This window comes from Felis catus, chromosome B3, assembly GCF_018350175.1.
Source record: "Felis catus isolate Fca126 chromosome B3, F.catus_Fca126_mat1.0, whole genome shotgun sequence".
Classification (NCBI taxonomy): Eukaryota; Metazoa; Chordata; class Mammalia; order Carnivora; family Felidae; genus Felis; species Felis catus.
Genome location: NC_058373.1, coordinates 116,119,515 through 116,136,890, shown reverse-complemented (window position 1 = coordinate 116,136,890; position 17,376 = coordinate 116,119,515). Strand labels below are relative to the sequence as shown.

At 46.1% G+C, this 17,376-nt stretch overlaps 1 protein-coding gene across 2 annotated transcripts in view; it reads left to right on the top strand.

The window, feature by feature from the left end:
• MAP3K9 (mitogen-activated protein kinase kinase kinase 9) overlaps window positions 1–17,376 on the top strand; it is a 76,016-nt gene that overhangs the window by 5,290 nt on the left and 53,350 nt on the right. For both annotated transcript variants that reach the window (XM_045060135.1, XM_023255793.2), the window contains exon 2: window positions 2,710–3,123. In XM_045060135.1, the coding sequence (XP_044916070.1) occupies window positions 2,710–3,123 (414 nt within the window). The remainder of the gene's footprint in view (window positions 1–2,709; window positions 3,124–17,376) is intronic.

Below are 17,376 nucleotides of genomic sequence, written 5' to 3'. Positions count from 1 at the left end.
CCCTCTTGTAGTTACTGTCCAGAGATTAGGCAACCACTTGACCTTACAACATTCCTTTCTCCATCTGCCCAGAGCTAATGACTGACATGCAGGAAAATCCTACTTCTCCACAGCCATGCTTGCCAGGAGAAAAGCAAGAATATGGTGTCCATCTCACTTCTGCCTTCCCTATCTTGTGCATCTAATTGGCAGAAGCAGAACAGTAGCGGTAAGGGAGTCTGGGAAATGTAGTTCTTAACTTTCGGGCCTCTGAAAGATCATGTAGAGAATTGTAGAGCAGATGTTGATTGTTTGTCTGCAGGACCAGCCACACCACTGATTCTTCAAGGAGAGTGCCAGATTGAGATGAAAAGCTTGAACAGCTGAAACTTTTGGGTCAAGATGGGCTATACCTTCTGTGTAACTTTTTGTATTCCTTTGTGCAGACTGCGAGTTGCATTGTAAACTACAAATGAATGTTAGCCCTAGATAGGCTAGGAATACTCTAATTCAGGGAGAATAGAGGTTTGAGGACTGCCAGCATCTGAGTGGAAGATGGAGGCATCCTGGAGCTGGCTGAGGAAGGCAGAGAACAGCAGTGGGCATTTCCTCTTCTGATCTTGCCAAAAGTTCAGAAATGTATCTTTGTTTTCTTCGTTTTGTTTTGTTTTGTTTTGTTTTTTAGCAACCTTATTTTCTCTATCTGTTTCAGGAGGTCCAATGCATTTTTTTTTTCAACTTTTCAGGTCTGTCTGAGTTTGGTTTAGTCCCTACTGAGTTAGATTTTGCCCCCATTTTACTTGACTATCACTTACCTGCTGAGTGTTCAGCAGGATGAGTACAGTGGTGAGTAAAGCAGACAGAATCTGCCCTTGTGAATCTCACAATCTAGCAGGACAGCAGGCACTGAACAAGTAATTAAACCTTGCTGAGTCTTGCCAAACAGAGACTGTTATGGATATGTTTGATGGGGGCCTGACCTCATTGAGGCAAGGGTTAGGAAAAGTTCCCTTAGGAGATTTTGTTTAAGCTGAGACCTGAGGGTTGAACATGAGTCAGCCAGGTAAAGACAAACTGAGAAGACACAGCACAGGGTTTTCATGAGAGAAACATAAAATAGCACTTTACTCACATAGCAACACCTTATCTAGCTCAAGATTTATAATCACTGATAGCTATTATTATCTATCCATGGAAGCCTTTCCAAACAGAGCGGAAGATATAATCAGGTACCCTAGATTCAAACTCTGCATTGGAAAGAAGATGAGTGGTTGGGTGTGGTACTGGGAGAATCAGGATAGAGCTGTGGAGCAGGTGACTTCTGGAGTAAGATGTCTCCTGGGAGGCTCCTTTCCCACATATCCTAGTCACCAGGTTCTGGTAGAACTGCGTTTTGAAAATATCCTCCCAGTTTACTGCACACTCTCTGTCTTCACTGTTGCTGCTATTCAGACCTTGGTGTTTGCATGCCTGGGTTACTTCAGTGGCCTCCTTAGTGGTACCTTTTGCAGTAGGCTCCCCATCCGCCAGGTTATAGTCCCCGTGGCTGCCAGAGTTGATGTCCTTTCTAAGTCCCAGTCTAAAAGCACTCCTCTACTTAAAAATGCGCTAGTCCTATCATTCACAGTGTGAAGTTCAAGCCTCTCAGAATGACTTTTAAAACATTTCACAGCCTAGGTGACCCCAACAACACTTTGAGCCTCATTTTGTATCCTAATGCATCTAATGCAGCCACACTGGACTCCCTACAGTTCTAAATATGCCATATACTCTCATGCCCCATGTTCTTGCTTGTGACCTTCCCTTTGCTTGGATTGTCCTTCTCCCACCCCTGATCTTCACTACCTGATGGGATCCCTCCCACTCATTTTTTAAGATTTTATTTTTAAGTAATCTCTACACCCAGTATGGGGCTCAAACTCATAACCCCGAGGTCAAGAGTTGCATGTTCTACTGACCGAGCCAGCCAGGTGCTCCCCTCTAGCAGACTCATTCTTTAGGGTGCATTCCCAATGTTGCTTTCCCTGAGAATCCTTTCCCACTCACCCTCTTAATCCTTGTCCCGCAGTGGGAGTTGGTGTTTTTCCTGATCTGATTATACTGCTCTAAAGGTTCTTTTCACACCGTGGTTTGGTTGTTGTGTGTCTGCCTTGTCACTGGGTTGTACGCTTCTCCTCATCTAGTACACAGTAAAACGATCTCCTTCTGTGTTCCCTTTAGTTAAAATGGTTTGTCTTGGTATGACATTCTGTATGATGTCCCAAATAGAAATTATTACATGAATATTTGTTGAATGCCTGCTATGTGCTAGTCATTAAGAATAATGCAATAGGTGGGGCGCCTGGGTGGCACAGTCGGTTAAGCGTCCGACTTCAGCCAGGTCACGATCTCGCGGTCCGGGAGTTCGAGCCCCGCGTCGGGCTCTGGGCTGATGGCTCAGAGCCTGGAGCCTGTTTCCGATTCTGTGTCTCCCTCTCTCTCTGCCCCTCCCCCGTTCCTGCTCTGTCTCTCTCTGTCCCAAAAATAAATAAACGTTGAAAAAAAAAATTAAAAAAAAAAAAAGAATAATGCAATAGGTTAACATTTCCTGCCCTTTTGGAGTTTTCCTTACAGTGGGGAGACAAAAAAGCCAAGTGAACAGACAACTTGCTGTTAACCCTCCAGGTAAATGGGTGATTCAAGGGTGTTTTCAGAATGTTTTTGACTTCTTTTTTTTCTTTTCTTTCTCAGTGTTAGAGATTGATTTTGCGGAGCTAACCCTGGAAGAGATTATTGGCATCGGGGGCTTTGGGAAGGTCTATCGTGCTTTCTGGATAGGGGATGAGGTTGCCGTGAAAGCAGCTCGCCACGACCCCGATGAGGACATCAGCCAAACCATAGAGAATGTTCGCCAGGAGGCCAAGCTCTTTGCCATGCTGAAGCACCCCAACATCATTGCCCTTAGGGGTGTGTGTCTGAAGGAACCCAACCTCTGCTTGGTCATGGAGTTTGCACGTGGAGGGCCTTTGAATAGAGTGTTATCTGGGAAAAGGATTCCCCCGGACATCCTGGTGAACTGGGCTGTGCAGATTGCCAGAGGGATGAACTACTTACATGATGAGGCAATTGTCCCCATCATCCACCGCGACCTTAAGTCCAGTAACAGTGAGTATGAAGAGATGGGGCTGGAGGGCTCAAGAACACTTTTTATACTCAGTCCATGGCTTGGTGGGAGTGGATTCCTAATGGAATCTCAGTGGGCAGTGAAATTCCTTGCTTAAAACCATCCCATCCTTGAGTTGAGACGTAGGGGTACAATGAGTGCCAGGAAAAAATTGGTGTAGGAAAAGAAGAATGAGGCAGCTCAGGGGTTTGGGATAATTTTGAGCTCATACTAGCAGGCAAGGTTGGCAGTGTATAATTCTGACATGCTGTGCAAAAATCCACATATGTACATAGATTTATTTTTCCACTTGAGGGAAGTGTGCCTGTAATTACAAAAGGGGTTTTCCCCTTTGGAGGAACAGCAGATAATGCAAATATATATTGCCTGCATGCATTCTGCCTGAGCACCCCAATTTGAGGTACCCACTAGGGAAGGGGCCATAAGGAAAAAGAAGCATGTTCTTTGAGCTGCGAGGCCGATCCAGATGATAATGTCAACCGGGAGAGCATGACCAGCTGGTAGTATTATGGACTCCTGATAGCCTACGGGTATTATTAATTAATTGTTGTAACTACCTAGTGTTTAATAGCAGGGAACTGAGTAGTAACTGTTTATTAAACATCCAGAATCCATAAACCGGATTGTAAAGCAAGTGTTAGACATAATTACATGGTAAGTTGGTAGAAACCAGTCTCCTTGGCAGAATCGGCAGGTGCTGGGACTATGCTGCTTTTGTGTGGTGATTCGTGCTCTCTCTTGCCTGAACTGTGTGGTATAGAGGATAAAATTTGTTAAATGGTATATAAATCACTTTGAGCATCCTGTCCAGAGAGGAGGGAGTTAGGGTTTTGGAGAGTGGTGTGGGTCCCCGGAACTTCGCTCTCTGTCTTCTTCAGCATTGAGCCCAGAAATCCTTCAGACTTTGTTCCGAGCCGTTCCAGATGTGGTTTATTTTTCTGTTAATACTACTGTGAATCTGTTTACTTTAAAAAATACTTTTTAGGGGTGCCTGGGTGGCGCAGTCGGTTAAGCGTCCGACTTCAGCCAGGTCACGATCTCGCGGTCTGTGAGTTCGAGCCCCGCGTCAGGCTCTGGGCTGATGGCTCGGAACCTGGAGCCTGTTTCCGATTCTGTGTCTCCCTCTCTCTCTGCCCCTCCCCCTTTCATGCTCTGTCTCTCTCTGTCCCAAAAATAAAATTAAAAAAAAAAAAAAAAAAAAGTTGAAAAAAAATACTTCTTAAATTTTTTAAAATAATAAGTAAAATTATATAAGTAGTGCATGTTTTTGTTGTACAAAAGTTAGTAAGTGTAGATAAAAAGGAAAGAGAGAGAGAGAAAGGTAACCCATAATGTTTTCCTTCAGGAAGCATACGTATTACATTTGACATATCCTTCTAAATATTTTTAAAGTAAATACACACACACACAAATATATTTTCCAATTTACTTTAAAATAGACTTTCTTACCCTTAAAGTAAATACACACACACACACACACACACACACACACACCAATATATATTTTCTAATTTACTTTAAGATAGCCTTTCTTACCCTTATCTCTTCTACCTGAGCCTTCTTCACCCCTAACAATAGAAAAATTCATCCTGGGGCGCCTGGGTGGCTCAGTCGGTTAAGCGTCCGACTTCAGCTCAGGTCACGATCTTGTGGTCCGTGAGTTCGAGCCCCGCGTCAGGTTCTGGGCTGATGGCTCAGAGCCTGGAGCCTGCTTCCGGTTCTGTGTCTCCATCTCTCTCTGCCCCTCCCCTGTTCATGCTCTGTTTCTCTTTGTCTCAAAAATAAATAAACGTTTAAAAAAAATTAAAAAAAAAAAAAGAAAAGAAAAATTCATCCTTGCAAAAGCATGGAACATTAGATATAATGCATGTAAGGGATTTAAGTTCCATAAAATAAAATACGATTATTCTCATCCCTCCTCTCAAATTCTGTAAATGTTTAAATAAGCTAAAACTTTTGGTGACCCTTTTCACATTTCTGCCTAGACTTTGCTTTGGATGATGGGGTAAGAATAAGCAGATGAGTTGGTAGAAAATGTAATGTAGAAAGTGAACTTTATTTTTTCTTACCATGCTAGGAGAAGTAGGCAAAGTGCTCTAATCTTAAAAACTTGGGCTAGGATGATGGAACTGTAAAAGTCAATCATTTCCTCCAAGACGTTTCAAACTTGGGTGTAATTTAAGCTAAACACAAGGATTTACCTTTTGTGAGATTATGTATGGAAGTCTAGGTTCTTGTGAAGGAAAAGTTTACTTGCTGCAGGAGATGGCAAGAGACCTCAATGCCATTCTGTCATCTGAGAGACAAAACCCTGGTCTTTCTTTGTCTTTAGGGGGCTTTAGGATTGCCAAGGTGGAGCCCTCAGGTGTACTATGTCGTGATGAGAGTTGGACTTACATGGGGCAATATGACCCTTGACCTCCTCACGGTAACAGATGCCCAGAAACGTGCATAGTCCATTGGGCTGTGTGGTTGGTGCTGATATTGATGTCTGCTGTATATCTCTCATGGGAGCTGGGGTAGCTTCTTGAAATTTGTCTGTGGTGGCTGTTTGCTGGGACTGTATAAATCCAATATGAGCCTTGATGACGTTGTTGTTTTTACTCCATTGCTCTGTGGGCGTGACTTGAAAATCATTTTAAACATTTAAAATAACGTTGTGCTAGTTTTTACCCGCCAGTTGGAGAGTCAGAACTTAGTGTTTTTGCAGACCTGGGTACACTGGCCTGTTTTTTTCTTGGTTCCAGACAGTTGGATTTTGGTCGCTGTCATGTGAGGGCAGAATGCTATGAATCCTACGTGTTAGTTGACTTAGAACCACTAGAGAAAAGAGAATGTATCTATTGGGGCTGTCTTTGTGGAAAAAAGAAAGTAGTTGGTGACAAACATACGTTACAAAAGATTCAGTAAAAAGGTGATTTATTAAAATGCTTTATTATCCTAGTCACCTACTTTTAAAAGTCACGTGCCGTTAACTGGCAATGGAACATGTATAGCATCCTATATTGGTGCATAATCCTCAATAAGTTTAGGGTTGGCTGCGCATCACCTAAAAACCAAAATATCAGTGGCTAAAACAAAGTATACATTCATTTGTCTTTGAAAAGAGGTCTGCAGGGTTAAGAACACCACAGTGTCATCAGGGACCCAGGCTCCTATTTTTCACGGCAGCCCAGTACATGGGTTGCATCCTTAGGCTGGGCTTATGGTCTAAGATGGCTGCTGAAATGCCAGTTATTTGGTCCAAGTAACCGGCCTGAAGGGGGACAAAAAGCAGAAGCCCGGAAAAAGGTGCTCCTGACACTGAGTTGGCTCCCATGAACCTCCCAGAAGTCCAGCAAGACACATCTGCTTGCATTAATTGGCCAGAATGTAATCATATAGCCATGGCTGGCGCAGAGGAGGCTGGGAGAGGCAGGGTTTTAATCTGGGTGGCAGCGAGCCCAGCTAGTAATCAGGGTCTGCTGCCAGGGGAGGCCGGTGGTGGAAGCAGCTGGCGGTCTTACCATGGCATCTTAATGTGGGACATGCATTGGGAAGAACTATTACTTCAGATATTAAGCATCATATAGCCAAACAAGGTTAGCCAGGCCTTGGGACGTGTGGCTCAGACCCCCGATTTAACTAATGGTTTATACTATTTTACCATGTTGCATCATTAACTTAAACATCCCTTCTTAAACTACTTGCAGGAAACCTTGGCTATGTAATTGGATTTGTGTCTCGCTCCATCCACTGGGGGAAACCAGCGACTTGATGGTTAGCAAAGGTGTCAGTGAAAGATGGTCTTTTAGTGGAAAGATTGCCCTTTTGGGGGTAAGGAGATGGATTTCTGGATTTTGGCTTACAGGCATTTGGCAGAATAGCAGTTTAATAGCGGTCATTCAAGCTTACATTAGTGTAAAAATGAGATCATAGGAAAAAGCTTTGGACATTGAAAAGCCTTGCCCAAAGTGAAGGTTGTGTTATTACTTTCATTATTAAATCACTTCTTTTCTCCTCTTAGAAAACACAGAAAAACATAGAGGTAAAGCAGTTTTTCCAGTTTTTGCATTTATGTGTGTTTTTTACCCAGAATCATACACAGGAAATCCTAATAACCGTGTAGCATGCTTTCATGCTGCCCTCCTTGTCAGCGGGTTGTGACTTGTTACGTAAATAAATATTCTTCCACCACAAGGTATTTAAAGGTTGTACGATCTTCTGCTACTTAGACATGCTGTATTAACTAAACCAAAGCCTTAGTAATAACAGTAACAATAATAATATAACTGATGTGATTGGGGCACCTGGGTGGCTCAGTTGGTTAAGTGTCCGACTCTTGATTTGGGTTCAGGTCATGATCTCATGGTTTTGTGAGTTTGAGCCCCTTGCCAGGTTCTGCGCAGACAGCGTGGAGCCTGCTTGGGATTCTGTCTCTCTGTGTCCCTCCCCCACAAGTGCATGCACTTGCTCTCTCAAAAAAAAAAAAAATATATATATATATATTATATATATAAAATGAGTGCTCTCTTTAGGTCAGGCACTGTCTGAGCATTTCATGTAGATTCTGTTTTAATTCTTACAGCAACCCTGCCGAGTAGACTATGAATGTCTTTATTTTACAGATGAGGAAACTAAGGCTCCAAGGGGTCATCCATTTCTCTAGGATCTCACCTCCAGGCCTAAGAGCAGACTTAGCACCCAGGCCTGACCCCTCAGCTTGTGTTCCCAGTCGCCATGCTGTTGCTGGCACACTGCTTTTGGGCGGCTGGGGCGTCTCGCTGAATTGCTTCACGTGGCCCTATAGTGCTTTGGTTTTATAGAATTAGGAATGCTATTGCTGTCCTACTCATAGAGCCATAGCAGCCACATTTCATTAAGAGCTGATCAATTTAGCTTCATAGCTGAAAACCAGAGGTGAGTGGTGGACTGCATTTGGTTGGGACTAACCACACCTGCCTTCTTTGGTTTGGATGTCACCCGAAACTTCTCATGAGGTCTTTGCTGCCTTTATCTCTCTCTTCCTCTAAAGGCCCTTTCCCCTTAAGCCAAGCTGGTTTCCTCTTTCCCCTGGAATACACTCTGTGCTTCCGGGCCACTGAGGCCTCATTACACCCTTGCCATGGGAATAACCTTGCTTCCCGGGGTGGCCTTGCCTCGTGTCTCTGCCTGTCCAAACCTTACCCATTTTCCTGTGCTCAGCGCAAACCTGGCCGCTTCCTCCCGACAGTCCATCACTGTGGTCATTGCTAAGTAGTCGCCTCGTGCTGAACACACGCTACCTGAGAGCACGTAGAGGATATTAGCGTGGCAAGCTCAGATGTCTTCCAGGGTCAGTACGTCTGTGAAGCCGCTGGTGTGAAGCTATAGGGCTTGGTGGGAATGATGAAGGGAGTGCGTGCTCCATCCAGCGCGGGCCGTTGAAAAATAGAACAAAGCACTGCTGGCCTGTAGCCGGCTGCCAGCCTGCATCCCCTGGCCTCTTTATGTTGGCGATGATTTCAGGAGCATCCGCTCTGCCTCCAAACGGATTTTGTGTCTTTAGCTTCCCAGGTACATGAATGAGTGAATAAATGAGCGAGCGCAGTATCGCTTGAACTGGCCTGCTTACAGGATCTCAAAATGTAAAGCTTCCGCTTCTCTTGTCAAAGGACGTCCCTCCTGCCTCCCTGGTACAGATGTCGCTTTTCATCCTCCGTGTGATCTCCAGGCCCTCACCCCCTTCCTAATGTCCGAGTTCGCCATCGTTTCCGGTGCCGAGGGTGGTATTCTCGCCGTGTATTTGTTGCCGTCCTCCAGTGCCTCTGCCCTCTTCTTTCCCTGCACCCTTCCTGGATGCCAGCCCCGAATAATCCACTGGCCAGTGTCTCCACTGCAGCCAGTTGCGGGCTGCCGGATACTGCTGGAGCAGCAACCCCCCCCCCCCCCCCCCCGCCCCTGTGCTGCCTGCATCCACTGCCAGTCCCTTCCATCCAACCTCAGCGATCCTTGTGTTCCCAACTTGTGAATCCCCTTTTGTGCTCCTTACAGTCTCAGTTCTAGTTTTGTTGAGTTTGATTGGCTGCTCCCCCTGCGACTCAAGGCCTGAGTAGCACCTCTCCCTCTGGTGTCTCTGCTCGGTTGCACTTGGTGCCCTTCTTCAGCCTTCTCTCCGGAGTTGACAAGATAAGGAAGCCGAAGACTTGCTTTCTTTGGAAGAGTCAGGGGGACAGAGCTTCCGTCTTGCCCTTGACCTCAGGCAGGCTGTAACATCTAAGCCCTGGTTTACACCTGGACTGGACACTGGCCACAGCCCCGACTGTGCTTCCTGGGGAGGATTTCTCCAGACTGACAGCATGCCAGCTGCAAGGCTTGTGGAATGGTCTGACCCACTGGATTCCACTCTCTGGTGCCCTTCCTCCTGTACACTGAGGTAGAGCGCGTTCCTATGCGCAGGAAAGAAGGAATGGAAGAAGCAAGTAGGGCACAGGGATCCTGGCCAAGAGCAATGTGGCAGGAAGGACTTGCCTAGAAAAGGATGAAGAGTGGCCATAACAGCAGATTTTCCTATAAGAGCATAAAATAAACTATAAAACATCCCCAGGATGGGTCTGGGAGGCAGAAAGTATGGGCTAGAGAGCCCAGTTCCCAGTCCTTTATAAGAGGTGCGTAAATGCCTTTTTTTATGCCTCAGGAATGCATCCCCAGTGAGATACTTCCAACAGTACCTGGCTCGGGTGCTGCTGGCTCTCTCTCCATTTTTCTTCCCATTTCTGTTCTTTGTGGTTCTTTCCTCAAGCTCCTTCTTTTGGAATTGGAGGGTGATGGACATGTTTTGAGGATTTTTTTTCCTGGCAACAGCATATCAGTGCTTAATGAATTGGGTCATTTTGGTTGTAGGAGGCAATAGCTAAGGTTAGCTAGCAGCCACCAGGCATGTACCAGAGTATTCCGTTCAGCTGATGGGTAGCATTTTGCATGAACACAGAGACATGTTCTGCGAGTCAAAATGAAGACATACGTGGATGAGGCTGAGACGAAGCAACCAACCAGCCAGGTGAACACGACTCGGCAGAAGTAGCGGGTGAGGCCAGAAGGTCTGGGTTGCAGACCTCAGTTCTTTAACTTTGCCTGGGAACCTTGCTTGTCGATTTTCCCCTGGGCGTGGCCGTCTTCGCACAAAGATGCTTCTTCTTTGTGTGTCAATTGGAGCGCTTGGTGTTGAGAATATAACAGTAAACGAAAACAGACACCTGCCCTGCCCTCACAGAGCTCCCCGGGGGGTCATGGGGGAAAGACCTAAAATGTAAAGTCATGACTCTGTGCATACTGTTCAGGGCAGATGTTGGTACCATGAGAATGATAATAAAGGGGCATGCCTGAGAATCTCCGGAGGGAGTAGGGAGGAGTTCATGAGACAAAGCAGTGAGGGTAGCTAAGGCCAGGACGGTCCAGGCAAGGAGACCAGCAGGCACAAATGTCCAGTGAGAGCATGCCCCCCCCACCCCCCACAAGAGGCAAGTGCCCTTGACATCCCCTGGGTCCTTTCCTGTGGGTGGTGGGGCTGAGGGGCTGCTGAGAAGGATCAGGAGGGAAACTGGTCTCTTTGCCATCCTTTCCCCAAGCTTGCTCTGGAGTGCCTTCCTTCACCTTTGGTGGCTCTGGGGCTTCTCTGCAGCTTACTCAGTGGTGTAGGAGGTAGTGTGGGGCCCTGGGCAATGTTTAGGCACCTCTAAAGCCTGCGTTGCTGTCGGAGCAGAAGATGGTGTTGTGCGAAGGATCTTGGTAGGTATCCTGGACCCTGAGTTGTTATCTTGGGGAAACAGCCTCAGTGAGGGTGCAGTTGCAGGGCAAGCAGGGCTTCTAGTGGTGTGCGGGCTCTGACTTCCAGATTCCTTAGTGTTTTCCCTTTTATCTCTGTTTCCTCTGATTTGAGCTGCTGTTGCCTTGAAAGCCAAATTACTGTGTCTTCTCTTCCCTACACCTTTCCCCAGGCAAGCCTCGTAACAGCTAAGTAGTGACCTGAACCTTTTGCAGCTGGTCTGTGGCACTGTCACCACTCAGGGTCAAGATTTGTGCTTCAGAAGCTCCAAGGAGACCAGAGGCTGCCTGGCTCTCCCTTCCTCCACACCACTTGGAAGAATTTCCATTCCTGACCCGGTGTTTTACCTCATTTCTGGGAGGTAGCTCAGGGTTACTTATGGATAGGGAAAGTGAGACTCGAGGTGTGATGTGCGTGGTCTTGTTGAGTCAAGAGACAAATGTAGCTTCTTCCCCGGGCCACCCATCTCTTTACCTTAGAATCCCTTTCAGTCTCCCATCAGCTTCTTGTAGAGCCATATTTGTTGCTCTTATTAGGGACAGGTTGTTAACACAGCACCCTTGAATCCCTTGGAATCTACGCAGAATGTGTATAGGTTCATTTGGGGTATACTACTTTGACTAATCCAAGACTCTGAGAAGGTTATGAATCAACACTGTTAGAGAGGATTTCTTATTCTTTTTTTTTTTAACGTTTATTTTGGGGGGGAGGTGCAGAGAGAGAAAGAGACAGAGAATCCAAAGTAGACTCCAGGCTCCGAGCTGTCAGCACAGAGCCCGACGCGGGGCTCAAACTCACAAACTGTGAGATCATGACCTGAGCCGAAGTCGAACACTTAACCGACTGAGCCACCCATGTGCCCCTGTTACAGCGAACTTCTTAAACTGGGCCTGTGAGTAAGGGAAGAATGAATGGGTGCAGTGGAAGGAGCATAGACCCACGTGCCACCCTCAGCACTGATTGGCTGGGTTGCCTTTGGGCACATCTTGTGCTCTCTGGGCCTCAGGTTCCACGAGTGTGAAATGAAAGGTTTGGACAAGATGGTCCCTGAGGTCCCTTCCAGGACTGACATTGTGTGACTTAAAGTGTGAATGGGTGTTTGGGAGAAGGTGGTGATTACGTGGTCTGCCACAGGCCCGGGTTCCCTGCTTTCTGGCTTTTTGTTGCAGGGGCCAGAGCTCCTGATGGGGAATATTCTCCAAGTGGTTTAGCAAGAACACAGTTGACTGGAGCTCACAGGAGCTCCCTGCCCCTTTGCTGCCCAGGGCATGACAGATGGCCTTGCTGAGAGAAGATGCTCCAGTCACATGAATCATGATGGGGATTCGCAATAAACCAAGGGCAGCCTTCATCCTGGAGGCAGGACGCAGTTCGTCAAATGCCATTTCTGTCCTTGGGACTGAATGAGGGGCATCCTGGTGTCTCCGAACTTTGCTATCAGCTTCCCATCCCCACTTCTCTGAATTGACGTTAGGCTTTTACAGATGGGGCTCAAGACCACTCAGGTGTTTGTGTGCCTCCGTCCCCCTCCCCATCAGAGTTGCAGGAAGATTGTGCTCATGCAGATGCTGGAGCATGACAGAGAGGTCTAGAAATGAGACATATTAAAGCTGAGGATTGCTCGTCCCCGGGATTTTTGCTCTCTGTAGGAAACTTGAAGGTTTTGATCTGAGAAGAAAGCATTTCCCCCCATGCTTGGTTTTGGGAATCCCATTGGTCCTTCCACACATGGAAGGAACGCTGGCTGGGGAGTCAGAGAGACTTGGATTAAAGCTACTTCTTGAGCCCTGACATGGGACATGTGGGTAGCTTCTTGGAGCTCCAGGATCCTTATCTGCAAAATGTAGGCATTTCAGAAAAGAGCAGTGTTGTTTTAAGATGGTATGAAACAGGGGCGCCTGGGTGGCTCAGTCGGTTAAGCATCCGACTTTGGCTCAGGTCATGATTGTGCGGTTCATGGATTTGAGCCCCGCATAGGGCTCTGCACTGTTAGATTCTGTCTCTCTCTCCATCGCTCTCTACCCCTCCCCTACTCTCACTTTCTCTCTCTCTCTCAAAATAAACTTTAAAAAAAAAAAAAAGAGGTGGTATGAAACAGTGTGTGCCATGTGCCCCATAGGGACCATGTTCAGTAACGAAGCTGTGCTCTTTTCCTCTTTCGAAGGAGTAGGAGAAACTTCTCTCTATTCCTTGTTATTTTATTTTATTTTTTTTTTTTTTTTTTAATTTTTTTTTCAACGTTTATTTATTTTTGGGACAGAGAGAGACAGAGCATGAACGGGGGACGGGCAGAGAGAGAGGGAGACACAGAATCGGAAACAGGCTCCAGGCTCTGAGCCATCAGCCCAGAGCCCGACGCGGGGCTCGAACTCCCGGACCGCGAGATCGTGACCTGGCTGAAGTCGGACGCTTAACCGACTGCGCCACCCAGGCGCCCCATCTATTCCTTGTTATTTTAGATATACACAGGATATAGTTCACTTTCCCTTTTTAAAGTAGCATGAGGACGGGTGCCTGGGGGGTTCAGTCGGTTAAGCATCCACCTCTTGATCTCAACTCAGGTCTTGATCTCAGGGTTGTGAGTTCAAGCCCTGCACTGGGCTCCACGTTGAGCATGGAGCCTACTTAAAACAAAACAAAAAAGTAGCCTGAGGATTTTAGGCAGCCCTGAGCTGACTTTTCCCAAGTCGGCCAGGGGTAGTTTTACTGTAAGGCAGATTTATTTCAGCTGAAGCCGCAGAAGGGGACCGGTAACCCGCCCCCAACCCAGCCGCTTCCAGCCATGTCTGGGCTTCTTGTAGAGAAGGCGGTGTCTCTCTCACTGTCTCCAGACCTATCTTAACTTACAGTGCTTACCCCCCTGAGAAATGCTGCCTTGTCTTGTTACGGACTTTGGCCTGAATGAATGGGACAGCTGGCCGGTTTTATGGCTCTGCTGGCCTCTCAGTTGATAATTAAAATGATTTTGCCCCAGGAGGAAGGCAGTATATTTCTCTCTCCTCTGCTGCACCAGTCCATGGCCAAGGTCAAAGGGAAAGCCGTTTTCACACCTCTTCCTGGCTTCTTCCCCAAGTCAACTTAGCATGATTGTTGCACGGCCTTTTTTAAGACTGGAATATTCAGGGCGGGCTGAAGAGATTTGTTTTTTGAATGCTGCGGTCTTCTTTTGGTAGGAGGATGGCGTGTCACTGCCCTTTGCCCATCTCTGTGCAGCAGCTTTATTGCCTATAGCTATTGCACATCTGGCTGGGCCCAGCATTTAGTAGGTCCTCAGGAAATGTTTGTGGGTTTGGTCATCACAGATTCCAGCACTGTGCCTGTTCCCATGCATTAACGTCTCTCTCCAGCCCAAGATATTATCTCAACAATGCCCCCACTCTCCTTTAGAGTCCACATTTAGGATGTGAACCCCCTCTTTCATTGGAGATGAGCCCACGTGAGCTCTGGGTGAGGTGTGGTTGATGCCTTGGCTCTATTACTTGATAGCTGGGACCTTGCACAAATGATAAACTCTTTGTGCTTTAGTTTTTGTTAATGTTAAATGGGAATAATGATAATTGCACCCATCTCATTTTATAGGGTAGAGGTGAGGATTCAGTGAAATAATCTAGATGAAGCGCTTAGCACCCTCTGGCACACGGTAAGTGCTCCACATATCGATCATTATTATTGTAATTCCAGAGGCTACGTTTATTTCCTCAGTCTTTAGATCCGTAATTTGTGATCTTCTGCTTTTAAGTATAAATTGTCTTGTACTTGGCTGTTAAGTGTTTTAGTCCTGTTCTCCAGTTGCAGTGTAGATATTTATAGTTACAGACACAGTGATACGTACAGAAGGTAAGAATAGTTCAAAACTGAAGTACAAAGAAAAGTCCATCTTATTCCTACCCGAAACCCTAAGTTTACTTCTTAGAAGCAAATGTAATTGATGTGTGGGGTTTGTTGTTGCTGTTGTCTCCTTCGATAATTTTTTTCTGTGAAAACCCAGGAATCCCAGTAGAATTATTGACGGCAGAGGTAATGTTTTTCTTTCTTCCATTTTCTCCTGCTCCCTGCCTCCCCTTTCCCACAAATCACCCCCAGTATAGGACTTTGCATATATATAACCTTGCCTTTTCTACCCCTAGTTCCTTTCTGGATGGACTCAAACTCCTCTACTGAACAAACTGCATTTGCGGTCATCAAGCTTTGCTTTTTTATATGTCCATTTCTGTTTCATAAGCTTTTCAGGAGCTTAGGACTCTAGAAGAGGGTGTTTCTTGGAGCTTAGAAAGTAAGAAGCCTAATGTTTGCCTCTGGAATTGCCCAGCCCTGGAGGCTCTGACTCTCTACCCATCTGTCTACCTTGGGGCCTGACCTTCACAGTGGGTCTGTGGGGCCCTGGCAGCAACTGATCTAGGAACTCAGACCTTTCTCTGCAGATCCTTGTGACTGCTTGCAACTTGATATGCCTGATAAGGCAAGGTAACAGGAAAAGGTATTCTTGAAAAAAGAAAAAGAGGTATCCCAGATTGCACAGTGCAGATGCGACTGTGTTTTCTTTCTGTGTGATTTGCCTATTCCTGTCTGTGTCCCTCATCTCCTGCCACTTCCCTCCGTGGAGTGCATGCCATCTGGATACATTTTATTTTTGTTTGTTTCTGCATTCTGTTAACCTTCAGAATCCAAGAGGAAGGTGAAAGCTGTAGTTGGGGGAAACAGTGATAGTCTCCAGTTTCCAGTCATTCATAACTCCTTTTTGTGTTTATGGATTAGACTAGAGCTTAATGGAATCTTAGAGCTGTGACCACAAGACGTTGAGTAATTTGCCTAAAGTCAGGCTTTTGGGTTGCCTGGGTCCAGTGACAGGTCTTTTATTCCAGGCACTCCCAGCCCCTGACAGTGGGGCCTGTCACTCTGCCATGTTTCCCAGCTAGGTCCCAAGTATCGTGGGCGACAGCATCTGAGGCATCTGCACCGTCCAAGGGATCAGGGATGCCTTGCTTATAGCCCCAGAGGTCAAAGCTGAGCAGGGGCGCCTGGGTGGCTCAGTCGGTTGAGCGGCCGACTTCGGCTCAGGTCACGATCTCGTGGTCTGTGAGTTTGAGCCCCGCGTCGGGCTCTGTGCTGACAGCTTGGAGCCTGGAGCCTGTTTCAGATTCTGTGTCTCCCTCTCTCTGACCCTCCCCCCGTTCATGCTCTCTCTCTGTCTCAAAAATAAATAAACGTTAAAAAAAAAATTTTTTTAAAGCTGAGCAGCAAAGTCTGCATCTTTCCTGCCCACTAACGATCATGTCTTCACTGGGTTATATAAAAGAGACCACTGTTCAAGCTCTGCCATGTATTTTAGTTTTCAGGAAGTAAAAACAGTAAAGAATCCTCCTCTCCACCCCCCGCCCCCATCCCTGCCAGCTGTATTGAGATATAATTGACAGGTAACATTGCGTAAGTTTAAGGTGTACAATGTGATGTTTTGATATGCATATATATTGCGAAATGGTTACCGCAGCAGGCTTAGTTAACACATCTGTCACCTCACATAATTATTTTTTGGTGTGGTGACAACATTTAAGATTTACTCTTCTTAGCAATTTTCAAATATATAATAGGTTTTGCGTTTTTCTTTAAGAGATTTTATTTTTAAGTAATCTCTACACTCAACGCGGGGCTTGAGCGCACAACCCTGAGACAAAGAGTAGCATGGTCTACCGACTGAGCCAGCCAGGCACCCCAGTACGGTATTGTTAGCTATAGTCACCATGCTGTATGTTAGACCCCCAGAACTTACTCATCCTCTAACAGGAAGTTTGCGCTCTCTGGCCGGCGTGTCTCCCTTTCCTCTACCCTTCAACCCCTAGCAAACACCATTCTGCTTTGTTTCTGAGTTTGCCTCTTTTTTAGAGTCAGTACGTATCTTTCTCTGTCTGACTTATTTCACTTTGCATAATGCCCTCATGGTCCATCCGTGTTGTCACAAATGGCAGAATTTTCTTTGTTTATGGACCAAATAATACTTGATCGTATATGTATGTACAGCACGTCGTCTTTATCCATTCGCCCGTGGATAGACACTTGATTCTCACTATACCGTGGCTATAATGCTGCAGTGAGCATGGGGGTGCAGATATCTCTTGGAGATAGTGATTTCATTTCCTTTGGATGTACACCCAGAAGTAGAATTGCTGGATCATATGGTGGTTCTACTTTTAAATTTTTTGAGGAGCGTCCATATTGTTTCCCACCGTGCCTGCAGCAATTTACATTTCTACCGGCAGTGCACAGAGATTCCCTTTTTTTTTTTGTAAACATCCTCCCCAACACTTGTTATCTCTTGCTTTTTGGTAATAGGCATCCTAGCAGATGTGACATGATATCTCATTGTGGTTTTGATTTGCATCTTCCTGATGATTAGTGATGTTGAGCATCTTTTCATGTATCTGTTGGGTATTTGTTTATCTTCTTTGGAAAAGAG